At 54.9% G+C, this 26,160-nt stretch overlaps 3 protein-coding genes across 10 annotated transcripts; 2 read left to right on the top strand and 1 right to left on the bottom strand.

The window, feature by feature from the left end:
* Positions 1–1,341: 1,341 nt before the first annotated feature.
* JPH4 (junctophilin 4) lies at positions 1,342–10,497 on the top strand. 3 transcript variants are annotated; one of them, XM_081137096.1, is made up of 7 exons: positions 1,342–1,508; positions 1,623–1,697; positions 2,023–2,572; positions 3,310–4,081; positions 7,046–7,164; positions 7,485–8,005; positions 8,940–10,497. In XM_081137096.1, the coding sequence occupies exons 3-7, from the start codon at positions 2,194–2,196 to the stop codon at positions 9,021–9,023; spliced, it is 1,875 nt and encodes a 624-aa protein (XP_080993222.1). In that variant the 5' UTR covers positions 1,342–1,508; positions 1,623–1,697; positions 2,023–2,193; the 3' UTR covers positions 9,024–10,497. The 3 variants fall into 3 exon arrangements, with proteins under 3 accessions (XP_080993222.1, XP_080993223.1, XP_080993224.1); XM_081137097.1 differs by lacking the exon at positions 1,623–1,697 and having other exon boundaries at positions 1,393–1,508; XM_081137098.1 differs by lacking the exons at positions 1,342–1,508; positions 1,623–1,697 and having other exon boundaries at positions 2,089–2,572; positions 7,470–8,005.
* Positions 10,498–10,799: 302 nt separating this feature from the next.
* Positions 10,800–18,552, top strand: AP1G2 (adaptor related protein complex 1 subunit gamma 2). Of its 5 annotated transcripts, none has more exons than XM_081129282.1 (22): positions 10,800–10,886; positions 11,306–11,510; positions 11,926–12,050; positions 12,183–12,324; positions 12,442–12,538; positions 12,704–12,780; positions 12,898–12,993; positions 13,393–13,473; positions 13,779–13,877; positions 14,018–14,073; positions 14,237–14,350; positions 14,491–14,631; positions 14,716–14,770; positions 14,853–14,975; positions 15,657–15,746; positions 15,843–15,970; positions 16,230–16,334; positions 16,654–16,777; positions 16,861–16,996; positions 17,705–17,868; positions 18,073–18,171; positions 18,259–18,550. In XM_081129282.1, exons 2-22 carry the CDS (start codon positions 11,307–11,309, stop codon positions 18,358–18,360), a joined length of 2,358 nt encoding a protein of 785 aa, XP_080985408.1. In that variant the 5' UTR covers positions 10,800–10,886; position 11,306; the 3' UTR covers positions 18,361–18,550. The 5 variants fall into 5 exon arrangements, with proteins under 5 accessions (XP_080985408.1, XP_080985411.1, XP_080985410.1 ...); XM_081129283.1 differs by lacking the exon at positions 10,800–10,886 and adding an exon at positions 11,131–11,156; XM_081129285.1 differs by lacking the exon at positions 11,926–12,050 and having other exon boundaries at positions 10,822–10,886.
* Positions 18,537–21,891, bottom strand: THTPA (thiamine triphosphatase). Of its 2 annotated transcripts, none has more exons than XM_081129330.1 (3): positions 21,601–21,891; positions 20,640–21,191; positions 18,537–19,348 (listed from the first exon to the last, which is right to left on the bottom strand). In XM_081129330.1, exons 2-3 carry the CDS (start codon positions 21,184–21,186, stop codon positions 19,203–19,205), a joined length of 693 nt encoding a protein of 230 aa, XP_080985456.1. In that variant the 5' UTR covers positions 21,187–21,191; positions 21,601–21,891; the 3' UTR covers positions 18,537–19,202. The 2 variants fall into 2 exon arrangements, with proteins under 2 accessions (XP_080985456.1, XP_080985457.1); XM_081129331.1 differs by having other exon boundaries at positions 21,318–21,610.
* Between the last annotated feature and the right edge of the window lie 4,269 nt (positions 21,892–26,160).

The raw sequence follows: 26,160 nt of genomic DNA on the forward strand, positions 1-26,160 counted from the left end.
TGGTCAGGGATGGATGGTGGGCTGCAGGGGACCTTGCCTCAGGAAGGGCCCACCCACACTTGCCTATGTGTCTTTGCCTCTAGGATTGCAAAAGAGAAGACTCTGAAGCCCCAGAACCTTCAAGGCACCACCAAGCATGACCCCCTACTTCCCATTCAAAAACAATGCACCCTCATGTCAACCCTCCCCCTTCAGAGGGACTACCCAGGAGAAATAGTTGGTGGGGGGCGCAGTATGGTGAGGCCTGGAAAAGCACTGGTGGTGCCAGGTTTCCTGGCTGGGCCCCATTTCAAGCTTCCTCAGAAAGTGCAGGTGGGGGAGCCTGCTGGTCTCCCTGCAGTGGTTTCTTAGGAAGGACAGTGCACTTGGTGGACACAGGCATCAAAGGCTTCCTGGCTTCAGTCCAAGCAGCTGGCAGGTTCCTCCTTCTCCCCAGAGCCCCACACCACCACTTCCGGCCCCCAGCCCCCGCTTGAGCTCTTCCTCCCAGGATTTCTATGCCCACGTCTGCCCACCCTTGTGCAGAGCTTTCCCTCTCCCTTCACAACCCTTATTTCACTCTCTGTCTCCACATATATAGGTGTGTTTTTTTCTTTTTCTCTCTCCTCCTCCCCTGCTTCTCTCCCCCTTGCCATCCTTCAGGAGCCCCTGAATGGGTCTGCCTCCCTCCGTCCCTCTCCGCCAGCATCTCCCTCCTCAGCTCTCACCCCTGCACCTCTTCCTTTGTATTCCTCCCGCTCCCTCCCGGCCTCGCCAGCATCTCTCTTCCCCCGCCTGGCTTCGGCCTCCCCCAGCCTCCCCTTCTTCAGCTAGTCTCCTCCCCCTTACTCCCCTCCCCTCGGCCTCACCCCACTCCCTGCCAGAATCCCAGGGGTTTTTTCCACCGTGGGGGTCCCTGTGCCTCTCATTCTACGGTCTACCTGCCTCCCCCTCACGGCAGGTTTATCAGGCATCCATCCCTCTCTGCCCGAGCATCTCCCCACCCCTGCCGGCGTTGCCATGGTCTCTTCTATCTCCTCTCCCCACCCTCCCCACCCTCTCCTCTCCTCACCCTGCCCCTTTAAATCTGCCTGGCCCAGCCTCCCCCGTGATGCTGGGATGGAGCAAACATTGATTTGTGCTGGGATGGAATCGGAATTTTGATATTTTTTTCCTCTCCCAACCATAAGAAGAAAAAACATAATAAATACACCCCCCTTTGGTAGCCCCCTCTCCCTTCCCACCCAGCTCTTAGCTCCTCTTCCTTTATCTCCATCCGAGGCAGAATTTTTTCCCTACACTATTCCCCCACCCCGCCACCCGCCACTACCTCGCCCCCTCCCCCCCACCGCCTGGCCCTCCAGCTAGGGAGAGGGGCAACTCTCTCCTGCGGCTCCCCCACCTTCGCTCTCTGGGTTGGAGCAGTCTCTCCGGCGGGGAGGGGGCTTGGCTTGTCGGGCGAGGTGGGAGTGGAGGTATCCTGCCATGGACGCCGCGCCTGGGAGGCGGTCTGCGCCCCAGCCCACATGGTGAGTAACCTACCCACTCCCTCCTGCCTGTCTGCCCACCCCCACCCTCGCGTTTGCCCTGCAGAGCCTCCCCATCTCCTTTTCCCCACCAAACCTTCTGCCCACCTTGTTCAGATCTCCTCTGCTACATCTCCCACCTTTGCCTGGGAAGCCAAAGAACCGGGACTGGGGGGTCCTGACAGCAGCCAAGTAAGCGGATGGCCTAAGACTCTGCCCAGCCCCCTCTCAGAACCCTCCTCCCCAAAACTGCCATCCCCACTGGACACTCTGGGGTTCTAGACTGGAGAACTGGGACTCCCGCTTGGGATTGGGACCCCAAGTAATGGGAGGGGTCCTCTACTAGAACAGAGCGGTGAGGGAGCCCCCGTGCCTCCAAAGCTTAGGAGCGGCTGTAAGATGCTACCGCAGGTGGGGGGTTGGGGGCGGTGCTGCTGCCCCGGAGCCACTGGGCCAAGGAGCCGCGGGCAAAGAGGAGGGGCCTCGCTCACCACTACCCCCCCCTCTTTCTCTGCAGCCACTCAGGATGAGGGTCCGGCCCTGCCAGCCCGCGCTGGGGCCCCCCCGCCCGGCCCCAGTCTAACTGCCCCCGCCCCCAGGCCTCGCCCGGCTCCCAGGCCCCCAGCCGGCTCTCCAGCCCCAGGATGCGCTGAGCCGCCGGGGGGCTGAGGCCGCGCCAACTACATGCATGTCCCCCGGGGGCAAGTTCGACTTTGACGACGGGGGCTGCTACGTGGGGGGCTGGGAGGCGGGGCGGGCACATGGCTACGGCGTGTGCACCGGGCCCGGCGCCCAGGGCGAGTACAGCGGCTGCTGGGCACACGGCTTCGAGTCACTGGGCGTCTTCACGGGGCCCGGCGGACACAGCTACCAGGGCCACTGGCAGCAGGGCAAGCGCGAAGGGCTGGGCGTGGAGCGCAAGAGCCGCTGGACGTACCGCGGCGAGTGGCTGGGCGGGCTGAAGGGGCGCAGCGGCGTGTGGGAGAGCGTGTCCGGCCTGCGCTACGCCGGGCTCTGGAAGGACGGCTTCCAGGACGGCTACGGCACCGAGACCTACTCCGACGGAGGTGCGGGGCCCGGCCCACTGCTGTCTGTCTGCTGGTCCGCGTACGCCTCCCAGTCGGTCTGGCCCGCGTATGCCTTTCCCCGCCATATCTCCCCACCCCCATGCCCTGCTCTTTTCCCATACGCCATCCCCTTCAACATGCACCCCTGCGCCCACCTTCCTGGCCTCTCCTCCCGCCATCGCACACGCCTTACTCATTTGTCGGCCCCCTGCCTGCTTTTCCCTCTCCCCAATCTACCTGTCCCTCACTCCACCCCCCACCCCCACCTCACCCCCGTCTGACCCTCACACACCCCGTTTGCCAGCCCCTTACACGCCTCCTCTGTGCCGGTCCCACGCACCTCCCCGCCCCACCTACCTGCCCCTAACACCTCTGCTCTGCCTGTCCCCTCACATTTCCTCAGTCGGCTTGCCCCTCCTAGTCCTGTTTGCTTGTCACATGGCTATCTTATACACTCCGTCAGCCTGTCCTTTACACCTCTGGACTGTCTGTCCCCCGCACACCACAGCCTGCCTGCCCCTCTGCCTTTCCCTTGTCTACCTACACCGCCAAAATTCACAGGCCTCTTGCTACTCGTCTGTCTGCCGCTTTTCCACACCTTCCGACCCCACCTGGCCTGTCCCTAGCCCTAGTGCCCTTCCCCGACCTCCACACTAAGGCTTCCAGGGGTGCTTGGGGCCTGGGGTGCAAGGAGCAGCAGGTCCTGATTCTTTCTCCCCCTCCTATCCCGCCCTCAGGCACCTACCAGGGCCAGTGGCAGGCCGGGAAGCGCCACGGCTACGGGGTGCGCCAGAGCGTGCCCTACCATCAGGCGGCGCTGCTGCGCTCCCCCCGCCGCACCTCTCTGGACTCGGGCCACAGCGACCCCCCGACGCCGCCCCCGCCCCTGCCCCTGCCCGGCGACGAGGGAGGCAGCCCGGCCTCCGGCTCGCGGGGCGGCTTCGTGCTAGCCGGGCCTGGGGACGCTGACCGCGCGTCCTCCCGCAAGCGCACCCCTGCGGCCGGCGGCTTCTTCCGCCGCTCGTTGCTGCTTAGCGGGCTCCGAGCGGGCGCGCGCCGCAGCTCCCTGGGCAGCAAACGAGGCTCCCTCCGTAGCGAGGTGAGCAGCGAGGTGGGCAGTACAGGGCCTCTGGGCTCCGAGGCCAGCGGGCCCCTGGCCCCAGCGCCGCCAGCCCTCATCGAGGGCTCTGCCACGGAGGTGTATGCGGGCGAATGGCGCGCCGACCGGCGCAGCGGCTACGGCGTGAGCCAGCGCTCCAACGGGCTTCGCTACGAGGGCGAGTGGCTGGGCAACCGGCGGCACGGCTACGGGCGCACCACCCGCCCCGACGGCTCCCGTGAAGAGGGCAAGTACAAGCGCAACAGGCTGGTGCACGGGGGGCGCGTGCGCAGCCTCCTGCCTCTGGCCCTTCGGCGGGGAAAAGTCAAGGAGAAGGTGGACAGGGCTGTCGAGGGCGCCCGTCGAGCAGTGAGTGCTGCCCGCCAGCGCCAGGAGATTGCTGCTGCCAGGTGGGCATCGGGTGCAGAGGCCAAAGCTGGGCCAAGGGGAGAAGGTACCCTGGGGACAGGGAAGACCCAGACACATGGCTTAGGGCCTAGTAGGGAAGAGCAGGCCTAGAGCCAGGTAGTTGTAGCCCTGGGTGTTTGGAGTGTTTATATCTGAGGCTACAGGTGGATGTAGGTGTAACTGGGTGGCTGGGTGTTTGAGGGAAGCCGTGTTAGACTGTGCGTCGCAGTGTCTTTTGTGGGGACATTCATCATTGTGTGTGGGATTAGCAATGAGCGCTGCCTTGTGCAGCCCCAGAAACCTCTTAGAACTAAGACGTGTCCCCAGTCTTCCTTTGCTTGTAGCTAATCCAGACTCCAGGCCAGGCAGGGAGCAGCAGCCCTGGGCAGAGAGACAGGACGTGCATTCCTAACCACAGTTCAGCCTGCCCACAGTCTGATATCATTTCAGGCTGGGGTCTTGGGGAAGTCTAGTTTGTACAGTTGACCTATCCACCTAACAAGACAGTTCCTCTCAGCTTTGCCTCCTCTGTCTCCCATTCTTTACCCACTGATAAAGATTTGAAGGGAGGAGGCTTGCTGGTAAACGAAGTTTTTCCCCTGCAAATCAGATTACATATCCATGCATCAGGAACCTTGTTATTTAAAGCAGTGCTGTCCGGTAGGAATATAATGTAAGGCAAACACATAATTTTAAACCATATAAAAAAATAAAAACAAACAGATGAAGTGAATTTAAATAATATGTTTTTTCTTTAAACCAATATATCCAAAATATTATTTCAACCTATAATCATTATAAAATTATAAATGAGATATTTTACATTCCCTTCCCCTTTTTTTACTAAGTCTTTCACATCTAGCATGCATTTTACACTTACAGCACATCATTTCAATTCAGGCTAGCCATGTTTTAAGTGCCTAATAGCTACATATGACTTGTCACAACTGGAGTAAATAGCACAGATCTAAAGAAAGCCAAAAATCCGTTTGTAATGAGATTCACAGGCCCCTGATTTATGCAACTCACATATATGAATTTTTATATATTGGATTTTATTTAAAGGGGAAGGCACAGTTGAAGGATTTTGTTTAATTTTGAGACTGTTTCAGAGGATCAGAGATCAAGATATATCTAAATATGCTTCAGTGGGTTTGCATAATAGGTGACAAGGGGTGTGTGTGTGTACACATGTGATATCCAGAGTAGATGTCTATCTGTACATATATGTGAGCATCTGGATGATTAGAGTCCAGGGCCATAAGCCAGAGAAGGGGGAAGGCAGAGCACCAGGGAGCACTGTAGAGTAGATGAAGAACAGGCATGTGCAGGAAAAACTAATCTCAGTAACGAGGATCAGGCAGTGAAAGGAGGCTGGTTGGTCTCCCCAGCAACAGGCCTGGCAAACCTGATTGGCTTCAAGCTGCCATGGAAACAGCAGAACCTCAGCAGCAGGTGCCTCTGCCAGGTAGCCCGAGCCTGGCCTGATGTCCAAGCACAGACTGGGTCTGCTGCCTAGGACTTGATCATCCATACCCTCCCAACTCAGAAACACAGGCCTTTGTCAGTGTTGCCATTTCTTTACCTCCAACATAATTCAATGTAACCCAAGACTGTGGTCCTCATCCCCTGCCCTAAACCCTGAAACCAGCTCAGTTTCAATACAGGGCTAGTCATATAAAGTCCGAAAGCCCTAAGATGGAAGAATAGCATCACCTGAGGACCCTTTAAGCAGGCTCTAAAGGTCCTTGACCCACCAGGTTTGATGGGAGGAGGCCGACCATATCTTCCAAGGTACATACAGAGCAGGTGGACCTAAGTCTGCAATGGACACCACCACCCTTGTCCCTACCCCCATACCCAGACTGCCTTCCTAGGCCAGATTAAATAGGCCTGGGGCCAGAGGGAATCATGGGTCTTGGTCCATTCAATCCCATGGCAAGTATATCAGTCAGAATTACAGTACTAATTTAATGATTACAAGGCATCTTGCCATTAACAGCAGAGGGCGAAAGGGAAGGGAAAATTGAGAAAGTGTATGACATCAGAGGGAAAACGTGGAAACAACAATAGGGAAAGGATTGATAATGCTTCAAGTTAACCTGTACCTAAGGAACAGGGCAGGATGGGAGGGGGGCTGTAGGAAGGAGACTAGGATCTTACCCAGAAGGTATAATCACTGTGGTGAGAAAGCATGCCTGTGAGCAGGGAGGGGGGACCCACCCTTACTCCAGTTCCAGAGTTCAGAAAGGATAAGGTGGTTCGGGGGACAGTAGCAGTGAGGATGGGGGTGGAGTGGGGTGGGAGAACAATGTAACAACAGAATAAGCTGAGGAAAAGCAAGATGTGAGATTCTCATGTCAGGAAATCTGCAAGGAGAGGCAGGATTCAGGAAGGGCTAGCAGGAGTGAGGGGAAGGGAAGCAAAGGCTCCTAATACTGGGAGAGGATGGCTCAGAGCAAGGACGTGTGGGGGGAGGGGCGAGTAGGACGAAGCTGTTAAAAGTGCAGGATTGAGGTACAGGAAAAACACCCTGGACCCCTCAGAGAGCTGTGTGACCCCAGGAGTATGAGAGGAGTTGATAACAAGAGGTACCAACAGCAAAGAGAGTGGGCAGGCAGAGCTTAAAGCACAAGCAGGTGCGACTGCAGAGGGATGTACTAAGAGTAAGGTCTCAATTGTCAGTGGGAAGGGAGTAGGACAGGAATGGAATAACAGAGTTGAGGGCAGCTGGGGGGGCCTGGCCCTGTAGCCTGAAGAAGGAAAGTGTTACTACAGAACATAATGATGGAAGGGTGTGAGAGGACCAGGAGGGTGTGATGACAGCAGGCGTACCCGAGGTCTAGGAGAGGAAACCAAAGGCCAGCTGCTCTGCCCGGCTGGGGATGTACTGTGGTGGGGACATGGGCCAGGGGGCTGGAGCATCTGAGCAGGTCTGCTAAGTCCCTGTCCCTGGAACCTGACAGGGCAGCAGACGCCCTCCTAAAGGCAGTAGCAGCCAGCAGCGTTGCTGAGAAGGCTGTGGAGGCTGCTCGAATGGCCAAACTGATAGCCCAGGACCTGCAACCCATGTTAGAGGCCCCAGGTGAGGCATGGGCAGCCTGGGGCGGGGGTGGGCCCCCTGGGGAGCTGGAAGGGAAAAGGGAAGGGAATCCTCACAGGAGGCTGGGGATGGGAAAGCCAAGGTATGAGGGTTTGAGGGGACAGAGGGTGGCAGGCTAGGGAATAGAACTGGGAATTGATGGCATAGGGTAATAAGGACATGGAGTTGGGGTCTTGCAATGAGAGGCTGTAAGCCTGGGAATACCAAAGTCCTGGGAGGTGCCCAGTTGGAGGGATAAAGCAGTAACTTTTGCAGCCCAAGGCCAGTTAGGCCCCTCTGATTCTTAGCTATCCCTGCCCCAGGCCGCAGACCCAGGCAGGACTCAGAAGGTTCCGACACAGAGCCCTTGGATGAGGACAGCCCTGGGGTGTACGAGAATGGACTGACCCCCTCAGAGGGCTCCCCTGAACTGCCCAGCAGTCCTGCCTCCTCCCACCAACCCTGGCGACCCTCAGCCTGCCGGAACCCACTGCCTCCTGGAGGGGACCGGGGTCCTTTCTCCAGCCCCAAAGCTTGGCCTGAGGAGTGGGGGAGCCCAGGTGAGCAGGCAGAGGAACTAGCTGGCTATGAGGCTGAGGATGAGGCTGGGATCCAGGGCCCAGGATCCCCACTCCTTGGAGGCTGCAGTGACAGTTCTGGAAGTCTTCGAGAGGAGGAGGGGGAAGATGAAGAGCCCTTGCCCACCATGAGGACCCAAGGGGCCTTGGAGCCTGAGCCTATGGCCACACCAGTCCTGAGGGGCCGGTCCTCAAGGGGTCCTGAAGCTGGGTGCCTGATGGAAGAGCTTGAGGAGCCAGCTGCACCTGAGAGGCCCGCCCAGCCGGTGAGACAGACACCCTTCATCCCGCTTTGTGCCCTCTGAGTCTCAGCTCATTTCTGGCCCCTCTTCTCAAAGCCTTGCCTCTCATCCTTTCTAGACCTCTCTCATCCCCTGAGGGACTTTGATTTGGATTCAGCTTTCTTTGTGCCTGCCTAGTCTTAAACCATATCCTACCTCAAAAAAAAAAAAAATTTAAAAAACTTGAGAGCTGGAAGAAACCTGAGAGACCTTCATGTCCAACTCTCTCTTTTGACAGAAAGGGAAACTGAGTCACAGAGCACTTAAAGTAACTTGCCCTAGGTTACAAAGGAATAATTAACAGTAGAGCCAGAACATCTTTCCCTGTTCTCCTTCCATATCATTTCCAGCTCCCAGTTTCCTACTCCACTCCCACCCCCCACCTCCACACTTTCTGTCTTTGGTGCCCAGAAATAAAAAAGGAAAAGCTTGTTCCCTCCCTACCCCGACTCTCCCTCCCTCTCCTGGGAAGAAGGGAAATAAGAAAGAAGGCAGAAAACCAGGAGGGGCGGAGTTTTTCCAGAACCCTCTACTCTGATTGGACTCCAGGCCTTCTGTTTCCTAGCAACCACATCCTCACCCCTTCATCCCTTTCTACTTTACTGCAGTACCAGCTGCCGCTGCCAATGTGTGCTACTAAGGCCGGGCACCTTCTGCCTGGGCCATGTGACGTGCTGATGGGAGGAGGGAGGCAGGGTTATTCCTGACTTGAAGGAGCCAGAGGGAAGGTGGGGCCCTGGCTGGGAGAAGAGGAGTGTTTTGCAATCCAACACAAGGGTTGGTGATTCCCCTGCTCTAGCCTCTGAGGAAATGTGCCTGGGACTCTTCAGCTTTGCCACCTAGGCCAGGGCAGGAAGGTGGAACCTGTCGCTGGACCTTGTCCTCAGGGACTGAGACTGCATTTCTCCCATCTCTCTAGGAAGCTGCCAACCCCCTGGTGGTGGGAGCCGTGGCCCTCCTGGACCTCAGCCTGGCGTTCCTGTTCTCCCAGCTCCTCACCTAAGGCTCCTGCCTGGCCTAATTCTGGCTTCAGTTGCTGCCTCTTCACTCCTTTGACTTGCCTTTTTTCTCTTTTCCTCCTTCTGCTTGTTTTTTCTCCAATCTTCTCCTTTTCCTTTCTTTTCTGTCTCCCTTTGTTTTTATCTCTTGCTTTTCTTTCCTGTTCTCCTTTCAGATTCTCTCATTTATTCTGGATCTGTTTCTGTCTTCCTCACTCCCTTTCCCACCCCAACTCTTTCTTTCTCTAGATTGTTTACATATGAAGGGCTTTTCTTGCTCAGAGTTGCTCTCTTCTCTGAGACACACAAATCTAAGTCAGACCATTGCCCCATACCCTCCCCACCTTTTCTTTAGACCTGAACTTGGATGATGGTGGGGTTTGGTGTCCTGAGGAGTCTCCTGGAACCTGAGTGGAAAGGAGGAAGAAAATGGAGGAGTGACTATACTGGGCAAGGCACTGGTTGAGCTCTGTGGCTCCCTAACCCAGGGCCCTGGTGGCCCTGAGGCCTAGTGAAAAACCTGGAGGAGGTACAGTCATCACCTCTGACTTTGGAGGATCCTATCTCCCCTCTAAGCACTGAGATAGGTTCTTGCCCAATCCCATCCTCCCCTGAAAGAGATATGAAGGGAAATGAAAAGTAGGATGACTTCCTAGCATCTCCCACTTTCTTTCCTCTACAGCCAGCCCCTCATCTAACCCCCTAGGGTGGCATGCCATGTCAACAGCAATGTGTAAAGGAAAGAAAGAGCCCATTGCAGGCAAGTCCATCCACTGACCTCTCCCACCCTTCTCTCTCCCCTAAAAGTTTATCTGATTGGTCTGGACTCACTCGTGGCCTTTGATTAAATTTCTAAAGGGCCTGAAGAATACATTCCTTCAGCAGAGGGTTAGAGGCACTTGAGCAAGTACCCCAGTCCGCAACTCTGGCAGTTGTGTTTGGGGAGGCAGTTTTGAGGAATGGAACCAGACCAGGTAACAGGAGCTCACAGGGCAGCAAAAGTTGTGACAAGCTTAATCTCTAAGTGGGTTATATCTCTTCCCTAATCATATCAGAATCTTGTGAAATGGGTAAACAGGAGGGGATCACAGGAAGCCAATCTATCATACACTTGCCAGGCAGGGCAGAGGTGGGTGGAGAGCCCTGTTTGAGGTTGTGGCTGATCCCTAGTACTAACTTTTTCCCCTGGGGGCAGGAAGCCCTAGGAAGAGGGGACTGTAAGGTCCCCAGGGGATCTTTCCTCCCTCCCCTGCATGAGGCAGAGGCAAGCTGCCTGCCAAACCCCTCCCTCAAGGAATGGCCTTGCCTGGGAATGCCCACCACACACACATCCTCTTCTTTTTTTCTAGTCAAACTCTGTTTACTCCTTGGCCTGCCTCCTTCCTTCCTCCCTCTCAATCTTTACTTCTGATTTCTATTTCATGGAATTTGGGATTGAAGTTCAACTACAACAGTGCCGCCAACACCAAGTCTTGCAGGAAAAAAATACAAAGAAATTTAACAAAAAAAAAATATATTAATAAAAAAGTTCAAAAAAGGGGGGGGATTGTCATCTCCTTTGGGGTGCGATGGCTTCAAACCCAAGGTCTGAGGATCCCCGGGTGATGAGAATGGACGAGGAGCTCTCTTGGGGCACCTCAGGCCTGTTAGCAGTCTCGGGGCCCCCGTGCAGTTCCGAGTCCGTCCCCTAAACTCCAAAGCCTGAGGCCCGAGGTCAGAGTACCCAAGACGTCTCGGCGGGGCGGCCCGAGGGGGCGGGGTCCCGAGGGGGGCGGGGAAGAGGGGCGGGCAGACCGAGCCCCAGCCCCCGCCCGGCCCCGAACCAGGAAACGCTGGGGGGACAGGAGCGGAGCTGAGGCCGCAGCCAGGTGAGGCTGGCGTCCTGCTGTGGGGACCTGGGGCGCCTCAGATGTGAACGTTGGGTGGGATCCCGCAGAACTAATAACGCAGAGCCCCGGACGGGAAGGGATGGCGGAGCCAGGGATGGGGAGCCAGGTGGGGCGGCGGGGGGAGCAAATAGGCGGGGTTCCGGCGCAGGCTCAGTAGGAGCGGGTGCAGGGTGGGGCCGGGGCGCATGCGTAGTGGGGATCTCCGGCGGGGGGGGGGGGGGCGGAGCTTGGAGCCTTACATGGGGAAAGGTGAATGTAGGCTCAGTTTTAGGGTAGCTGTGGGACCCCGGCCTTCAGGACCTTGGCACAGGGCAAGCCTGGGCACAAAGGCCAGACTCTCCGGGCCAGAGGATTAAAGCCCTCTCCACTCCCGGGCGTTGCCCCCCCCCCCCCCCCAGGATGGTGGCGCCTTCTCTGAAGCTTCAAGATCTAATCGAGGAGATTCGTGGGGCCAAGACCCAGGCCGAGGAGCGGGAAGTGATCCAAAAGGAGTGTGCCCACATCCGGGCCTCCTTCCGCGATGGGGACCCTGTGCACAGGCACCGCCAGCTAGCCAAGCTACTCTATGTCCACATGTTAGGCTACCCCGCCCACTTTGGACAGGTACGGACCGAGGCTGCTTCCCTTCTGATTCTGATGAGGGAGGCTAGTGGGCAGGGGCTTGGGCCTCCTCACCTGTTTGTGCCCCTGGTTTTAATTGTACAATGTTCCGAGCCCTCACAGCATGCACCGCAGACCTGCTTCCCCATTACAGCCCCTATTGGCCATCAGCTGGACTGATCCTTCATTTTCTGGCCACCCCCATTCAGGGCACCTCCTCCTCTCCTCTCCCGTTCTCAACTCTCATTTTCTTGAAACTACCCACTGAATCTTCTAAGCCTCTCCTTTTGTTGAAGGGAGAGTGATGGGATATGGTGCCCTGACAAGATAACCGGGTGGTAAGGAGGAAGACAGAAAAGGGATGTTAGTGCCTCTGGTTTCACTCCTGTCCCTTCCTGGTCTGCCTCTTTCCCTATAGATGGAGTGCCTGAAACTGATCGCCTCCCCCAGGTTCATAGACAAGAGGGTGGGCTACCTGGGGGCCATGCTTCTACTGGATGAGAGGCAGGATGCCCACCTGCTCATTACCAACAGCATCAAGAAGTGAGGGGTTCTGGGAAGCACTTGGAATCAGGGTGATGGGAGAGTGGGGAACTGGGAAATCCCAGGGGGCTGCCTGCTGTAGGTACTGGAAGGACTAGAGGCTTGACTGACTGTCCTCCCAAAACTCTGCAGTGACCTGAGCCAGGGTATTCAAGCAGTACAAGGCCTGGCCCTGTGCACTCTAAGCACCATGGGCTCTGCTGAGATGTGCCGGGACCTGGCCACTGAGGTGGAGAAACTCCTCCTGGAGCGAAGCCCCTATGTGCGCAAGAAGGTGAGATGGCGGGACTCTAGGCACGTGTCCCTCCAGATACTGCCCTTTGCCATGTGGCAGAGGTGGGGGGTCCATCCTGGCAGATCCTGCCCTCTTTGAGCCCCCTGACCTCTGCAGGCTGTTCTGACTGCAGTGCACATGATCCGAAAAGTCCCTGAGCTCTCCGACATCTTCCTCCCAGTTTGTGCCAAACTGCTTCATGAACGCCACCATGGTAAGGCCATGGGGCTCCCCATCCCCGGCCTCAGCTCTGGCTATGGCCAAAGGTGGAAAATGGGACAGGAACCCTAGCTCACTGGAGAAGAGTAGTATGTGCACACACACAGTAGACTGTCCTGTGCCCCTGGCCCACCATTCACTTCCCCTGCCCTGACACCAGGCGTCCTGCTGGGCACCATCACGCTGATCACAGAGCTCTGCGAACGAAGCCCTGCAGCCCTCAAGCACTTTCGAAAGGTGGGCTGGTGAAGGGATAGGCCCTGGGCCAGGAAAAGAGGGGCAGTGGGGTCGGAATGGGCTGACAATTGAGAAGATTAGGAAAAATGCCCAGATAAGGCTGTGCCCTCCCTCCAGGTGGTACCCCAGCTGGTACAGATCCTCAGGACTCTGGTAACGACGGGACACTCCACAGAACACAGCATATCTGGAGTCAGTGACCCCTTCTTACAGGTGCGCTAACCCTTCTCTGATGTATCCTTGGAACAGAGAGCTTGGCAGTAAGCCCATGGCCAGTGGTCACCTCCTAGAGAACACTTTGGCTCAGTTAGTGTCTTGGGTAGGGTGATAGGCACAGGACTGCCCAGGTCAACCCAGGATGCCTAAAGGTCAGAAAATCCAGTTTACTAACAATAAAAAAACAGCCTGTCCCCAAATCCCCTAGCCTCACATATCTCTGATCCCCTCCCAGAGCCTAAGGGACCTGTGGAGGGGAGGCACAGGGGCAGGGAGGCTCTAGGAAACCATCCAGACCCCTCCTAATACTCTCCTCAATGTCAGATTTTTTTTCTCAGCCCCATGACTCCTTACTCTAAGAACTCCTCCACCTCTCCATCTTTAACCCAACTGCAGGTCCAGATACTTCGTCTGCTTCGGATTCTGGGCCGGAACCACGAGGAGAGCAGTGAGAGCATGAATGACTTGCTGGCCCAGGTGGGGAACTGGGGGGGGGGGGGGGCGCTCCTTAAGTATGTTGTTCTGTGATCCCACCTGGGCATTCCTCACATGACAACTCACCATAAGGTGGCCATATAATCACATCTCCTTTTCCCTGCAGACTGTAATCTCCATGAGGACAGGGACACAGTTTGCCTCAGTATGGTAGCCCCTGGCACATAGTACATGGGGCTCAGGGAACTTTGTTAGCTGGTTGAGGATTGAAGGACATTGTGGAGACCTTCCAGACACCTAAGGGGACAGAGCCCATTTTATATTCATCTTCTCTCCCATCCACTTAGGTGGCCACTAACACAGATACCAGTCGAAATGCGGGCAGTGCGGTCCTGTTTGAGACTGTGGTCACCATCATGGACATCCGCTCTACAGCTGGCCTGCGGGTATCATCTCATATGCCTCTCTTACTGTGGCCCCATCCACCTACCCCAGCCAGGAAGACAGGTCCTGTGCCAGGCAGTCCCCACTCCTGAATGAGCAGATTGCTCCTTCCCTAACTGTCCCCAACCTCTGCCTCCCATAGGTTCTAGCTGTCAACATTCTTGGCCGCTTTCTGCTCAACAGTGACAAGAATATTAGGTAAAAATTCCAGGAGTCTCTCTGGGTTGTGCCACTAAGTCCCTGGCCCTCTGCCCTTCTCCCAGAGTCTCCCAATTCATTCTTATCCCTGTACCCAGGGCAGAACTGTGCGGGGAGGAGGGTTGCTGGCCATGGTGTGATGAGCCTCTCCCATTCTGTCCAGGTACGTAGCCCTGACGTCATTGCTGCGACTGGTGCAGTCGGATCACAGTGCTGTGCAGCGACACCGGCCCACCGTGGTGGAATGTCTTCGGGAACCTGATGCCTCCCTCAGCCGGTGAGCAAGACAAAGGGCCCAGCTCCTGGTGGCCAAGATCTGGACCAGCTCAGAGCAGCTGGAGTAAGGGGACTAAGAGGTGCCTGGGGAAGGGGAGGGCCTAGGCTACCTCATATAGACACACATCTTTCTCCTGGCAGGCGGGCCCTGGAACTCAGCCTAGCTCTGGTGAACAGCTCCAATGTACGAGCCATGACACAAGAGCTTCAAGGCTTCCTGGAGTACTGCCCCCTTGATCTGCGGGCAGACTGTGCCTCAGGCATCCTGCTGGCAGCAGAGAGGTGAGGTGACAGGTGCCCAGGAGGCAGAGAGGGTGAAATCTAGAGAGGGTCAGTGCCAGGACTGAAGTTCCATATGTCCCCTAGGTTTGCCCCAACCAAACGATGGCACATAGACACTATTCTGCGAGTGCTGACAACGGTGAGGCAGGGGCTGGTCTGAGAGAGCTGTGCAGGGGTGGGCAGGGCTCACCACGCTGACTTGGCCACATTCACTGCTCCAGGCAGGCACCCATGTTCGGGATGATGCAGTGGCCAACCTGACTCAACTGATTGGCGGGGCCCAGGAGCTACATGCCTACTCTGTGCGCCGCCTCTATAGTGCCCTGGCACAGGACATCTCCCAGGTAATGTTTCCACCACCCAGGTGCTGGGCTGCCTAAGCCCCCCAGCCCTTCCTGGGCCAACTACTCTTTACAGGTGTTTCCCAGTGGTTTTTCCCCTCAAAGTAATAACTTTCTGCTTAGTGGAGGAGACACTCAAGGACAGAGCCGTTTTTAGTAAGAACACCTGGACTTCTGTCTTGGTTCTGGTACCTACTGGCTGTGTAACCAGATGACTAATTTAACTTTCTTTATGCTTAGCACACTCAGCTTTCTACCCTGCCCACCTTCCAGAGCTGTCTTGCAGATCAAATGAGATCAATAAAAGCTCTTTCTGCATGTATTTGGTTTTTATATTACCTAAATACTGAGCTAATTAATGGTTGCCAGCCAGTATCTATAGCCCCTTTCCATATTAAGTAGGATGGGTACAAACCATCCATGCCTTCTCAAGGGAGGGCCCCACACTTCATCCTTGCTGCACCCTTTGTGGTTAGACTATGTAGTTCTGATGCTTGGCCGCCAGAGGGCAGAGGAAGCCCAGGAGCCAGGACAGCAGGGAGACAAACTCTAACATAACTGCTCCTTGTGCCAAGGCCCTTTCCTTTACCCATCCCTCCAGACCCCACCTAAAGGGATGTTACAGGGTCTGGAAGTGAGGAGGGGAACCAGACACTGGCCCAGCATGTTGCTTATCCTACACAGCAACCACTGGTGCAAGTGGCAGCCTGGTGCATTGGAGAATATGGGGACCTTCTGCTGGAGGGGAGCTGTGAGGAAACTGAGCCACTTCAGGTGAGACTTGCACTGAGGGTGCACTGAGGAGGGACCTGTCAGGGAAGGCAGGGCTGGCCCCAGGGTCACAACCTGTGCTCCTCACCCCCCTCAAAGGTGGAGGAAGAAGAGGTGTTAGCATTACTGGAAAGGGTGTTGCAGTCCCATTTGTCCCTGCCGGCCACCAGAGGATATGCCCTCACGGCCCTCATGAAGCTTAGCACGCGGCTTCGTGGGGACAACAAGTAAGAAGGGGTCCCGGACCCTCCCAGAGACCCTCTTCCTGGTGCCTCCCGTGAGCGACGTCCCTTCACTGTGCCCACCAGTTTCTGAGTTTCTCTCCAGGCACACACCCCATCACCCCCAATTCTTAGGTTCTTCCTTTTGAGCCAAGTATCATGGCTACCTCCCTGCCCTGTGGGGCCTCTCCCTTCCCTGCCACATCCTGGAGTTGAAGGGCAAGGCAGGCTGCCGATCCCACTCACACATCATCCTGTGGCCCAGCCGCATCCGCCAGGTGGTGTCCATCTACGGAAGCTGCCTGGACGTGGAGCTGCAGCAGCGGGCTGTGGAGTACAACACACTCTTCCGGAAGTATGATCACATGAGGTATGATTGGCACTGTGCCATAGCACAGGACCCAAACCCCTGCCCTCTCCCCAAATGTCCTCTTCCCAAAGTCCCTTTCTGGGTACAAGGGTCTCAACCACACTTGTGCCTCCCACCCATAGTTCCTTGAAGCTAAGCTGGCTTCCAAACCTCCTTGCTCATCTGGAAACCAGCAAGAGTGTGCTACCTTAGAAAGTCAGAGGGGCGCTTCCAACCCACCACGTGCCCAGGGCTCCCCGAGGTCTTACTCCTCCCACGTGCCTCTCATAAAAAGTGCAAGGTTCACCCAGAGGGATACACCTGCATTCCATCCTCTCAGGGCTGCCATCCTAGAAAAGATGCCTCTTGTGGAACGAGGTGGCCCTCAGGTAGATGAGGAAGTAAAGCAAAGCAAAGCAGCAGCCCAAATTTTGGAACCAGCCCCTGTCCCAACAGAGCCCCAGGTAAGGAGGCCGGAAGCCCCAGGGGGAAGAGGACTTAGTCGGGCTTCCATACCTAGCCCTGCTCCTTCTGCCCTTTCCCCCAGGCCTCAAAGCTTTTGGATCTGTTAGATCTCCTGGATGGCACTTCTGGGGATGCCCAGCAGCCTCCCCCTCTGGATCCCTCCCCAGAAGGCACTTTAATACACCTGCTGGACCTTCCCTGTGCTCCCCCAGCCCCAGGTAAGCCTCAGTAAAAGGGAGATGTCTTGGAGGGGGTGTGTGTAGAAATGTGCTGCTTCTCCTTAGCCAAGGACTGAGGCTCGGGTACCCTCTTCCCTGCCTTGTACCCCCATCACATCCCCATCTTAGTAGGTGAGAGGGTTCATTAGATCATGTATTCCCTTCCTAGACACCATCAATGTCTTTCCTTTGTTCCAGATGTCTTACCCTGGCATGTGGGCCCTGCTTCCTCCCTAGCCCATCTGATATACTTTCCTGCCACCCACTCCACTGGCCCCCTCTCAGCTCCTCAGACCCTCTCACCTCAAGCCCTTGGCAATTCATGTTCTTTTTACATGGAATATTCTTTCCCCAGCACATCAAATGACTGGCTTATTCTTACTCTTCAAACCTCAGCTAAATGTCAGATGCCTCAGCTAAAATGTCAGGTGCTTCCTCTACCACTCCTATTTGAGTTAGTTCCTCCCAGTTATTCTGGCCTAGTTTATTTCCTTCTAGCACCAATTATAGTTTGTGATTATCTTGCTTTTCTTGTTTATTCTCTCCCCCAACTAGATTGCCAGCTCCAAGTTTTTGTCCTTTGTCACTAGCATCTCAAGCAGTGCCCTGCACCCAGTGGGTGCTCACTTAAATTTGTTGAATGAATGAATGAATGAATGAACTCATCTTTGGCCCATACAGTGAGCTGCTTCTTTCTCCCTACTCTAGCTTCCATCCCAAATCTCAAAGTGTTTGAGCGTCAAGGACTACAGCTGAATCTGTCTTTTGTTAGACCCCCTGGAACCCCTGCTTTGCTCTTAATCACTGTCACAGCTACCAACACCTCAGAGGGTGATGTTACCCACTTCATCTGCCAGGCCGCTGTGCCCAAGGTTTGTAGAAGACCAGAATTCAGAGGTGGCCTGAGCATTCCAAGAGAAAAGGCCAATAAGTAGAGGAGGTGGGTGGGAGAATGAGATGAGAAGGGAGTGACGTGCAGAGACAAACACTTGGGGTTATGGGAAGAGGGTCTGAAACTATTGGGTGTGCAGGGCTTGCCTGAACCCAGCTAGCTCTGCCCAACCTCCTATGCTCAGAGTTTCCAGCTGCAGCTACAGGCCCCCAGTGGGGACACAGTTCCAGCTCAGGGTGGCCTTCCAGTGACTCAGCTCCTCCAAATCCTCAATCCTAACAAGGTGAGCTCCAGGAGCCCCCTGTGAATAAGACCCAGAGAAGGGAGAAATTATCTGTGCTAACCCTGGTCTCCACTCTCCTATTCCTAGGCCGCCTTGCGGTTAAAGCTGCGCCTCACCTACAACCACTTTGGCCAGTTGGTGCAGGAGATCTTTGAGGTGAACAACTTGCCTGTGGAGACATGGCAGTAACTCAGCCTCCACTCACAGCCTGAAATCCTCATGTCCCAAACCCTTGGGTTCCCAGCTACTTGGAACCTACATCTGAGGACTACCAGCAGGTGGCACTCTGGTCCTGTGCTTGCCACTGCAAAAACTGGAAGGGGCCTGACCTCCTCCCCCACAAATAATGAAAGCCCAATAAAGCCTGAGGGAGCAAGTCATATTTGTTTATATTTGAGGTAGAAAACAGGATGTATCTTCCCTTGGCCTTAGGAACCTGTTTCAACAAAGGAGGGTTTTCCCTACCCTCTCCAGTCTGGGGAACAAATCTGACCCCACAGGAGGCACTCTAAAATCTGGGCCAGAGCAGAGCACAGTGGCAAAATCAAACCAGAATTTCTAGATTTCCAACAGGGATTCTCACCCATTTCCCCAACCTGCTGCTATTCCCCACACCCCAAGGTAGGGAAATCCCTGCTGCCTCTCTTCATCTCTAACTCAGCTGTAAGGTGGTTTAGGAGCCGCTGGCAGAATCAATGGCATCGACCAAGGGAGGGGGGGTGGCAAGGGATTTTCCTGTGCTTAACTACTGATCATGGCTAAGTGGAAATCCTATAAACACGAGCGGAAATCAATGGAGGCTGCTTAGCGGCCAGGGGAGAGGGGCGGCCCACAGATTGCATCTGACGGATGAGGGAGAGGAGGCAGCCTGGGAGGGCTCCACAAAGGATAACTAAGGGTAGGGTGAAGAAACAGGCAGAGCTGGTGAGAGGAGTCACTGTGGGAAGGGAAGCCATGGGGACAGGCACAGTGAGCAAAGGAATGAACCCCATTAGGCTCAGTTTTCTTCCTGTTGTTGATGAAGTGACACCCTAGCCCAGGGTACTGTCAGCATCTTTAGTCCCCTGTAGCTTCTCTCTGGAGCTGTATACTTCTAGCAGGCGCTGATAGTCCTGAGGCCGGAAGCGCTGTACATACACGATCAGCTTGGCAGGTGGTGTCTCCTGTGCCAGCACACCTACAGGCAAAAGGAGAATAAGAGAACCAGACAGAGCTGCAAATGCTTTGAGTCTACTCCCTGCCCACACAGTTGGACTCCTAAGTTGTTTCCAAGGCAGCACTGGGATTCTGCACGCCATCTGACTAGTTTGTGTAACCCACCAGCTCACTCCCTGATTGGCCTGTGGAATTGGGGCCTAAAAGGGCCACTTTAGGCAGGAATGGGGCTGAGAAGCCAAGCATGAGCTCCTCCAGCAAGGAGAAATGGGGAAGAGGCATGCAGGCGCCATGAAGACAGAACGTACCTGAATATTGACTAATTTCAGTTATTGCTCCTGTCCCCCAATCAAGATTAAAGTCCATCTAGGCAGGCCAAAGCTCATTAGTTTGGTAATGAAGCATGTGCAGAGATGCACACATGTAGAGAGAAATCGAGGGATGTGTAAAGAAGAGGAGAGCCCTACCCAGTGTGGCTCAGTTGAAGTGTCAGTCCATGCACCAAAGGGTGTCAGATTCAATTCCTGTCAGGGCAACCCAGGTTATGGTTCAATCCCTGGTTGGGGCGAGAATGGGAAGCAACCGATTGATGTTTCTCACACTGATGTTTTCTCTCTCACCCTCTCCCTTCCTCTCTAAAATAAAAAATAAGATAAAGAAGAGAAACAGCTGTAGCCATGAGGTGGGACACACATAGAATTCTAGCCTCTATATGGTGGAGCCATGATAAGCCAGTTCTTACTGGTAGTACCTGACAGCATACTGGGCACCTAACTGGGAACTCAGTGTATGTTTGCTGAGGAGGTGAGAACAGCTTTCCAGGGCTGTAAGGCTTCATGGGATGCACAACCCCATACTTGTGTGAATGAACTGTCTACAAGGGCACTAAGCCTAGGAACAGAGAAAAATCTGCCAGTGTTTGCCCTGCTCTCTCTCATACATACATTATTGCTTTTTACTAAAAGCTAACAGGATAAATTAAATGAAGATCTAGGTAGTTGTAAAAATGAGGGGATAGGAGTTGGGAGAAGGAAGGATGGATTGAAGGACCCCTGGGGTGGCCAGAGGTATGAGACTTAAATCAGAATGACTGGGATAGATCCCAGACACTTGGAAGAATTAAAACCAGATTACACAGCTACTGCAAAAGAGGAAATGGGATTTGATAGAGCCCTAAGAAAACTGGGTCTTCTAGAATATTGCTAAAGCAATTCCCATTAGAAAAATAACCCCATGACTCTTCCCACTAACTGGCCCAGGAGGTACATCCAGAAGAGGAACGGGGAAAGCATAGAAGGGTCCATCTCCCTCACCAAGCATGCTGCTGAGCTTGTTGATCTTCTCTAGGGCAACTGGGACTTCAGCCTCTTTATGCACCACGGCCTCTATTTCACCCACAGCATAGCCAAAGTCCGTTGTATCCAGGTCCACTGTGAGCAGAGGCTCCTCTTTATCAGCTCTGGATAGCACCAGTTTCCAGGCACTACGATCTGTCACAAAACTAGCTACTTCCTGCAGCCCCAGTGGGCCCAGCACAGCAGTCACACCCTCAGCCCCCAGGGCCTCAGCCCCCAGCACCTGGTAGAGCTGGGCCACAATTGCAGGCTCAGCAGTGAGTTCCCTGTACTCAGCGTGGGGTTCTGAAACACCTGCTGTTCCAGGACATTTGAGCTCCCATCCACTATTTTCTCGCTGTCGCAGCCAGTGGTCAGCCCGCATGAGGCTCAGCTCAGGAGTGTCGTAGTAGCTGTCTCGGAAGGTGACCTGGCGCTCCAGGGTGCCCCCCAACTCCTGCAGCCGTTCTTCTGTTTCAGGCCCAGGAACGAACTTCCGCTCCACCTCAATCAAGCCCTGGGCCATATTACCTGCAATCAGTCAATCAACAATCATTTGCTGAGCTCCCAAGGGTGCTCAGCCTTACAGGGTGACAGCTCAGCAAAGACACCCCCTCCGCCCAACGCCACTCCTGGAAGAACTTATGAGACACACACACTGTCACAGGGCTCTCTGTTAGTGATGCAGCCCGTTCTCCCTGCCTCTGTGATGGAAGGCCACCATCTGTCTGATATTTTAAGACTGCAACAGTGACAGGTGTCCAGTAACATCCTTTGCACCGCTGATGATGCACCGCGTGGCCAGTGTTCTTCCAACGCTCCCCTCTACACCTCCTACACCTCGGTGCCCTGGGAGGCCGGTGGCTCAGTACCCGGATTGAACCCTCCCGACCCAGACCTTCCAGGCCACAGCGCGGTCCGGAGGAGCCTGCGGTCTCACCTCAAAGCCCGAGGGTCTCCCTCTCGCGGGACCTGGAGATGGTGGACGAGAGTCCACGCCACGCCCGCAAGGAATGCCGGGAACAGTCCCTGGCCCTCACTTTGGCCCGGCTCCGCACACCAGGCCAGTCCCAGCGCGAGCGGCCATATTAAGCCCGGTGTAGTGGGGCCACGGGCAGGCTAGCCCGAGAGGCCTGCTAGGTTTTAAGGGGCCGGGGCCTCCGTAGTAAGACGGGAGCGAGGCCGTCCCCATGTGCTCTGCTTTTGGTCTGCGACCTTTCCCAGCTCCCCGGGGGGTCGGTCCGGGTCTCGGGCTTCAGGCTGAGCCGGGCACCGTGGGGCCTGGGTGCATGATGGGAGATGTAGTTCCAAAAGGAGACTTTGCTCCCCACCCCTACCATCACCGTCGCTATGGTGACAGGAAAGCTGCCATTAGTGCCAGGGAAACTCTAAAGTTGAGCTGGGGCTGTGGGGAGAGTAGGATGGGAGGAACTGAGGCCCCAGTCTCGTCTCCAAACCTCTAATTCCATAAGTAGATGGGCCTGGAATACAAGCCACTCATTCAGACACTGATCTTTTTTTTTTTCTTTTTTTCTTTTTCACTATTGGGGGGCCCACTAAATGCAGGCCACTGGCGATGGTCTAATAAAAGCACAACTAAGACCTCCTGGCTATTCTGGAGTTTTAGAGGAGATTTAATACCTCTTGGCATGAATGTTCAGGGTGAGGGTGGGTGGGAAACTTTCTGTCTGAGGAGGAAGTGATATTTTGGATGGGAACTAAAAATGTGATGGGATTTCAACAGTTGGAAACTCTGATGGAGACAGGAACGCCTAAGCAAAGACCCAGGAGCTGGAGAGCGCCTGACCAGTGTGGAAGGAGATGAAGCTTGATATACACAGTTGAGGAGCAGGTTGGAAAAGGCCTTTAGTGCCAGACTTAGGAGTTTGTCATAGTTTCCAGTGGTCCCTGAGCAGGCTTTGTCAGGAGTAGGAGACATGGCCATTTAAAATACAGAAAGACATAAGGGTGGCCCTTTGACTGCTTTGGGAGACAAAATAGAGAACCCTTCTTAGTCCCTCTGAGGACTATGGTTACCTGGAGGAGTCAATTATATGTCTGACCCTATAGATGTGATAGCTTGCTGAGGAACAGTGGCTCTCACCAACTCCCTTCTGTGATTGGTAAGAAGTGCTAGGTTCTCAACACCTGTCCTCTCCACAGTATACTTCTGAAAACACATGACCCATGGTATGTACTGGGGGAGGACACTGTTTTACAGACATGGTATTTTGACCTTGGGATGTCTTTGACGCATCCCTTCCCCCATGCCATGACAAGCACCAATGGGCAGGGAGCAGAGGGACCTCAGCCCCTAACTCTTCTCACTGATCTGTTTTTCATCTGTCCTTTGTTTTTCAGTTTTGTTGTCCAGGGGAAGAAGACCTAATCTCTTCCCTGAATTATAAAACCCAATCCCAGTGGGCAGAGGCAGCAGTTAAGGAAAAGGAAAGACCAGACTTTGGAGACAGACAGACCTGGGGTTAACTCCCAGCTTCACTTTCTAGGTGTTTGGCTTTGGGCAAGCTACTTTGTCTCCCTAAACCTCTGTTTTTTCATTAGTAAAATATGGACTGCCTCACAGTTATGTGTGAGAATTCAATGACAAACTGTCACATACTAGAAATTCTGAATGTTAGTTTCTCCTTTGTTTTCTCCTATGAACTCCAGGGGAAAAGTAGGCTATAGCAGCTAATGTGGGCTCTGGAGCCAAACCATTGAGGTTTGAATCCTGGCTCTGTCACTTACTGACCCACCGTGAGACCTTGGGCCAGGTAATTAACTTGTTTGTGCCATGGTGTCCTCAACTGCAAAATGGGGACTAGTTATGAGGATTAAGTAAGTTAATATATGTAGAGATGCTTGGAACTGTCCCTGTGCACTCCATAAATCTTAGCAATTATTGTTATTACAATATAGAAGAGCTTAAGAGTTAATAAACTGAAGATGTGCCCAAGGAGCCAGGATCTCCCCTCCCCCCAACTCTGGGGACTGTGACCGCGTGGGGGGGAGGGGAGGGGGAGGGGAGGGAGGTATCTGAGACTTCAGAGTACTTGCTGTGGAAGAGAAAGTTCTAGTACCCAGTTGGAAGGGAGGGGTACTAATAAGGCAGGAAGAAGTAATGGAAAAAGAGAGGCCTCAGGCGTTTTTTGGAAGCTGGTAGAAGCCAGGGCTTGCTCTAGAAATTACTTAAAACACACGAATGGTTTCTGTAGGCAGAAAGAAGAGGAGGAGGAGATGGGAAAGAGTTTAAAGGAGCCTGTCCTCTTCGCAAGCACCGTCTTGGACCTGGCGCCAGAGTCGAGCAGGTGACCAGACCCATTGCCCTGCCTTGCCGTGGGGCCTGGGGTCCGGCCCAGTGTTCTGTGAGGCTGGAGGATGCTGCGCCGGCCGGCGGGCCGGCGGGGGCGGGCGGACTACAATTCCCATCGTTCACCGCGGCGGGTGGGCCGCTGCACCTGCTCAGTGGGGCCGCCCCGGGCGCCTGGGTATTGATTATTCCATTGTGTGGGACGCCTTGGCTCCAGCCAGTGAATGAGGCGGAGGAGTGAGGGCGAAGAGAAGGAGGAGGTGGGCGAGGAGGAGAAGGAGGAGGAGGAGGAGGCAGGGAGCGAGCGAGTGCCCTGGGTGAATCAATGGAAACCCCCTCATGAAGCCGGGAAAACACTTCAGCCGCAGCCAAATAGCATTGATTATTTTCCTTCACTTCCCTCACCGCCGTGAATTTATTTATTTATTTTTTCCATCTCCGTCCCCGACGCCCCGGAGTGAGCGCTGGAGGGAGGGAGGAGGAGGGTGGGGGGGGAAAAAGGAATCAACACATCGGAGAAGTCCCTTCCAAGAGCCGCCCCCTCCCCTCCCCGCCTCGCGCTGCTCGGCGGCCGCGGTTCGACTCCCGTCCCTGCTTCCAGCTGAGGTGTAAGTGCATCGATTTCCGATGCTGCTGGGTTGTGTTTTTTTTTTTTTTTTTTCTCCTCTCCCTCTCTTCTTCCCTTCCTTGCTCTTTGGAAGCTTGAGACGGAGGGGAGAGGAGGCGCTCGGAGACTGCCACTGGAGGGCACGGAGAGGGACTGGAGGGGGCTGGGGGAGGGGACACGGACGGACGGACAGACAGAACCAAGAGCCTGAGGAGAAGGGACAGGGTTGTGGGAGGGAGAAGCTTGCGAGCGGGGATGGGGGAAGAGAGAGATGCAGGGGTAGAGGAGAGACAGGGGAGGGAAAGGCATTGAGGCTGGACTGGGAGCCAGCCGGACAGACGGAGGGTAACGAGAGCCTAGACGGACCGCGCCGAGCTATGCTGGGAGCAGGGATCCCGGAGGGAAGGGGAGGCCGGGTGAGTGCGAGGGCTCGGAGCTGTCAGCCCGGGGGGCCGGGGTCTAGGCGGGCCCCCTCCGGCGGCGGGTTGGGGGTGAAACCGTGGCAGGCGGGCTGGCTGATGGATGGGCTAGCGCGCTATGGGTGGTGGTGGGTGGGAGGGGGACGTAGATATCCTTAATCTTCGATCTTCGTTTTTGCCTGAAGTTGAGTTGTTTTTCGTTTTTGTTTTGTTGTTTTTTGGAAAGGTGCGAGGTGAGGGAAGGCCACTGCTCCATTCAAGGTGAAGCGTGTCTCTCCTGGCCCCCTAAGTCTCCATCCCCTCTGTCTGCCCCTCTCCCTGAGTAGCGCTATCATTTTGGAGCACTTGACCAGGCATCGCTGTGCCTGTAGCCCAGCTGATCGCTGTCCATGTGTCCCTGCTTCTTGATTTTGCCATTCTTCACCTCATTCATTCACCCCACCCATCCATCTCTGGGTCTGTATGTCACTGTCTCTGCATTCGAATTTTCCCATCCAGGTGATCCTCTCTCAGTGTGTCCCTGCCACTATATGTCATGCCTTGGCTGCCTGTCTGTTCTGCCCACCTAGGACTCCATGCCTTCTCCTTCAGGGTCCTTATGGTTTCCTCTGGCCTTTTCTGGCTACTTTGGAGTTTGCTTCAGTCATAATGTGGTAGTCTCTGGTCAGAGGCCTGGAAGAGTTAAGGGATGGAGCAGACATATCTCCCCTGACTCTGTCCAGTGCCCTTTCAGCAGGGCCAGGACAGCCTCCATATCCACCTTCACCAGGAAGCTTTGGGACTTGCTAGCATTGTTGACTGTCCTCTTTGCCATGTGCCTGTTTCCTCCATCAGGACCTCACTTCTGGTTTCCTGTCATCTGCCTTTCCAGGAACTCCCCACCACAAACCTCATCTTGCTGACTTGATTTCCTCCCTTCACCATTCCTTCACTTTACCATTGTGTATTTTTTTCATTTCCCCATTTCATTTCACCTCTTTTTTTCCATCTCCGTCTCCCATGATCTCCCTTGCCTATTCTCCACCTTTGTTCCCATAATCTGTGGTCTTTCTACCTGTTCTCCTTGGTTACCCTAAGTTCCTTTTATCCCTCATCCTCTTATCCAGCATTTTAATAACCCCAGCCGCAGAAGATACCAGAGAGCAAGGGCCTGGGAGAGGTTGG

Source organism: Miniopterus schreibersii (genome assembly GCF_964146895.1).
Source record: "Miniopterus schreibersii genome assembly, chromosome: 1".
NCBI lineage: Eukaryota > Metazoa > Chordata > Mammalia > Chiroptera > Miniopteridae > Miniopterus > Miniopterus schreibersii.

Bases quoted from the DNA above. Each gene is read 5' to 3' on its own strand.
- AP1G2 (XM_081129282.1), top strand. From the start codon at position 11,307: ATGGTGGCGCCTTCTCTGAAGCTTCAAGATCTAATCGAGGAGATTCGT. The intron at 16,335-16,653 runs GTATGATTGGCA...CCATCCTCTCAG, and splicing joins CGGAAGTATGATCACATGAG to GGCTGCCATCCTAGAAAAGA. The intron at 16,997-17,704 runs GTAAGCCTCAGT...TCCCTACTCTAG, and splicing joins CTGTGCTCCCCCAGCCCCAG to CTTCCATCCCAAATCTCAAA.
- THTPA (XM_081129330.1), bottom strand. From the start codon at position 21,186: ATGGCCCAGGGCTTGATTGAGGTGGAGCGGAAGTTCGTTCCTGGGCCT. The intron at 19,349-20,639 runs GTGAGGGAGATG...TTTTGCCTGTAG, and splicing joins CAAGCTCAGCAGCATGCTTG to GTGTGCTGGCACAGGAGACA.
- JPH4 (XM_081137098.1), top strand. From the start codon at position 2,194: ATGTCCCCCGGGGGCAAGTTCGACTTTGACGACGGGGGCTGCTACGTG. The intron at 4,082-7,045 runs GTGGGCATCGGG...GGAACCTGACAG, and splicing joins CAGGAGATTGCTGCTGCCAG to GGCAGCAGACGCCCTCCTAA. The intron at 7,165-7,469 runs GTGAGGCATGGG...TCTGATTCTTAG, and splicing joins ACCCATGTTAGAGGCCCCAG to CTATCCCTGCCCCAGGCCGC.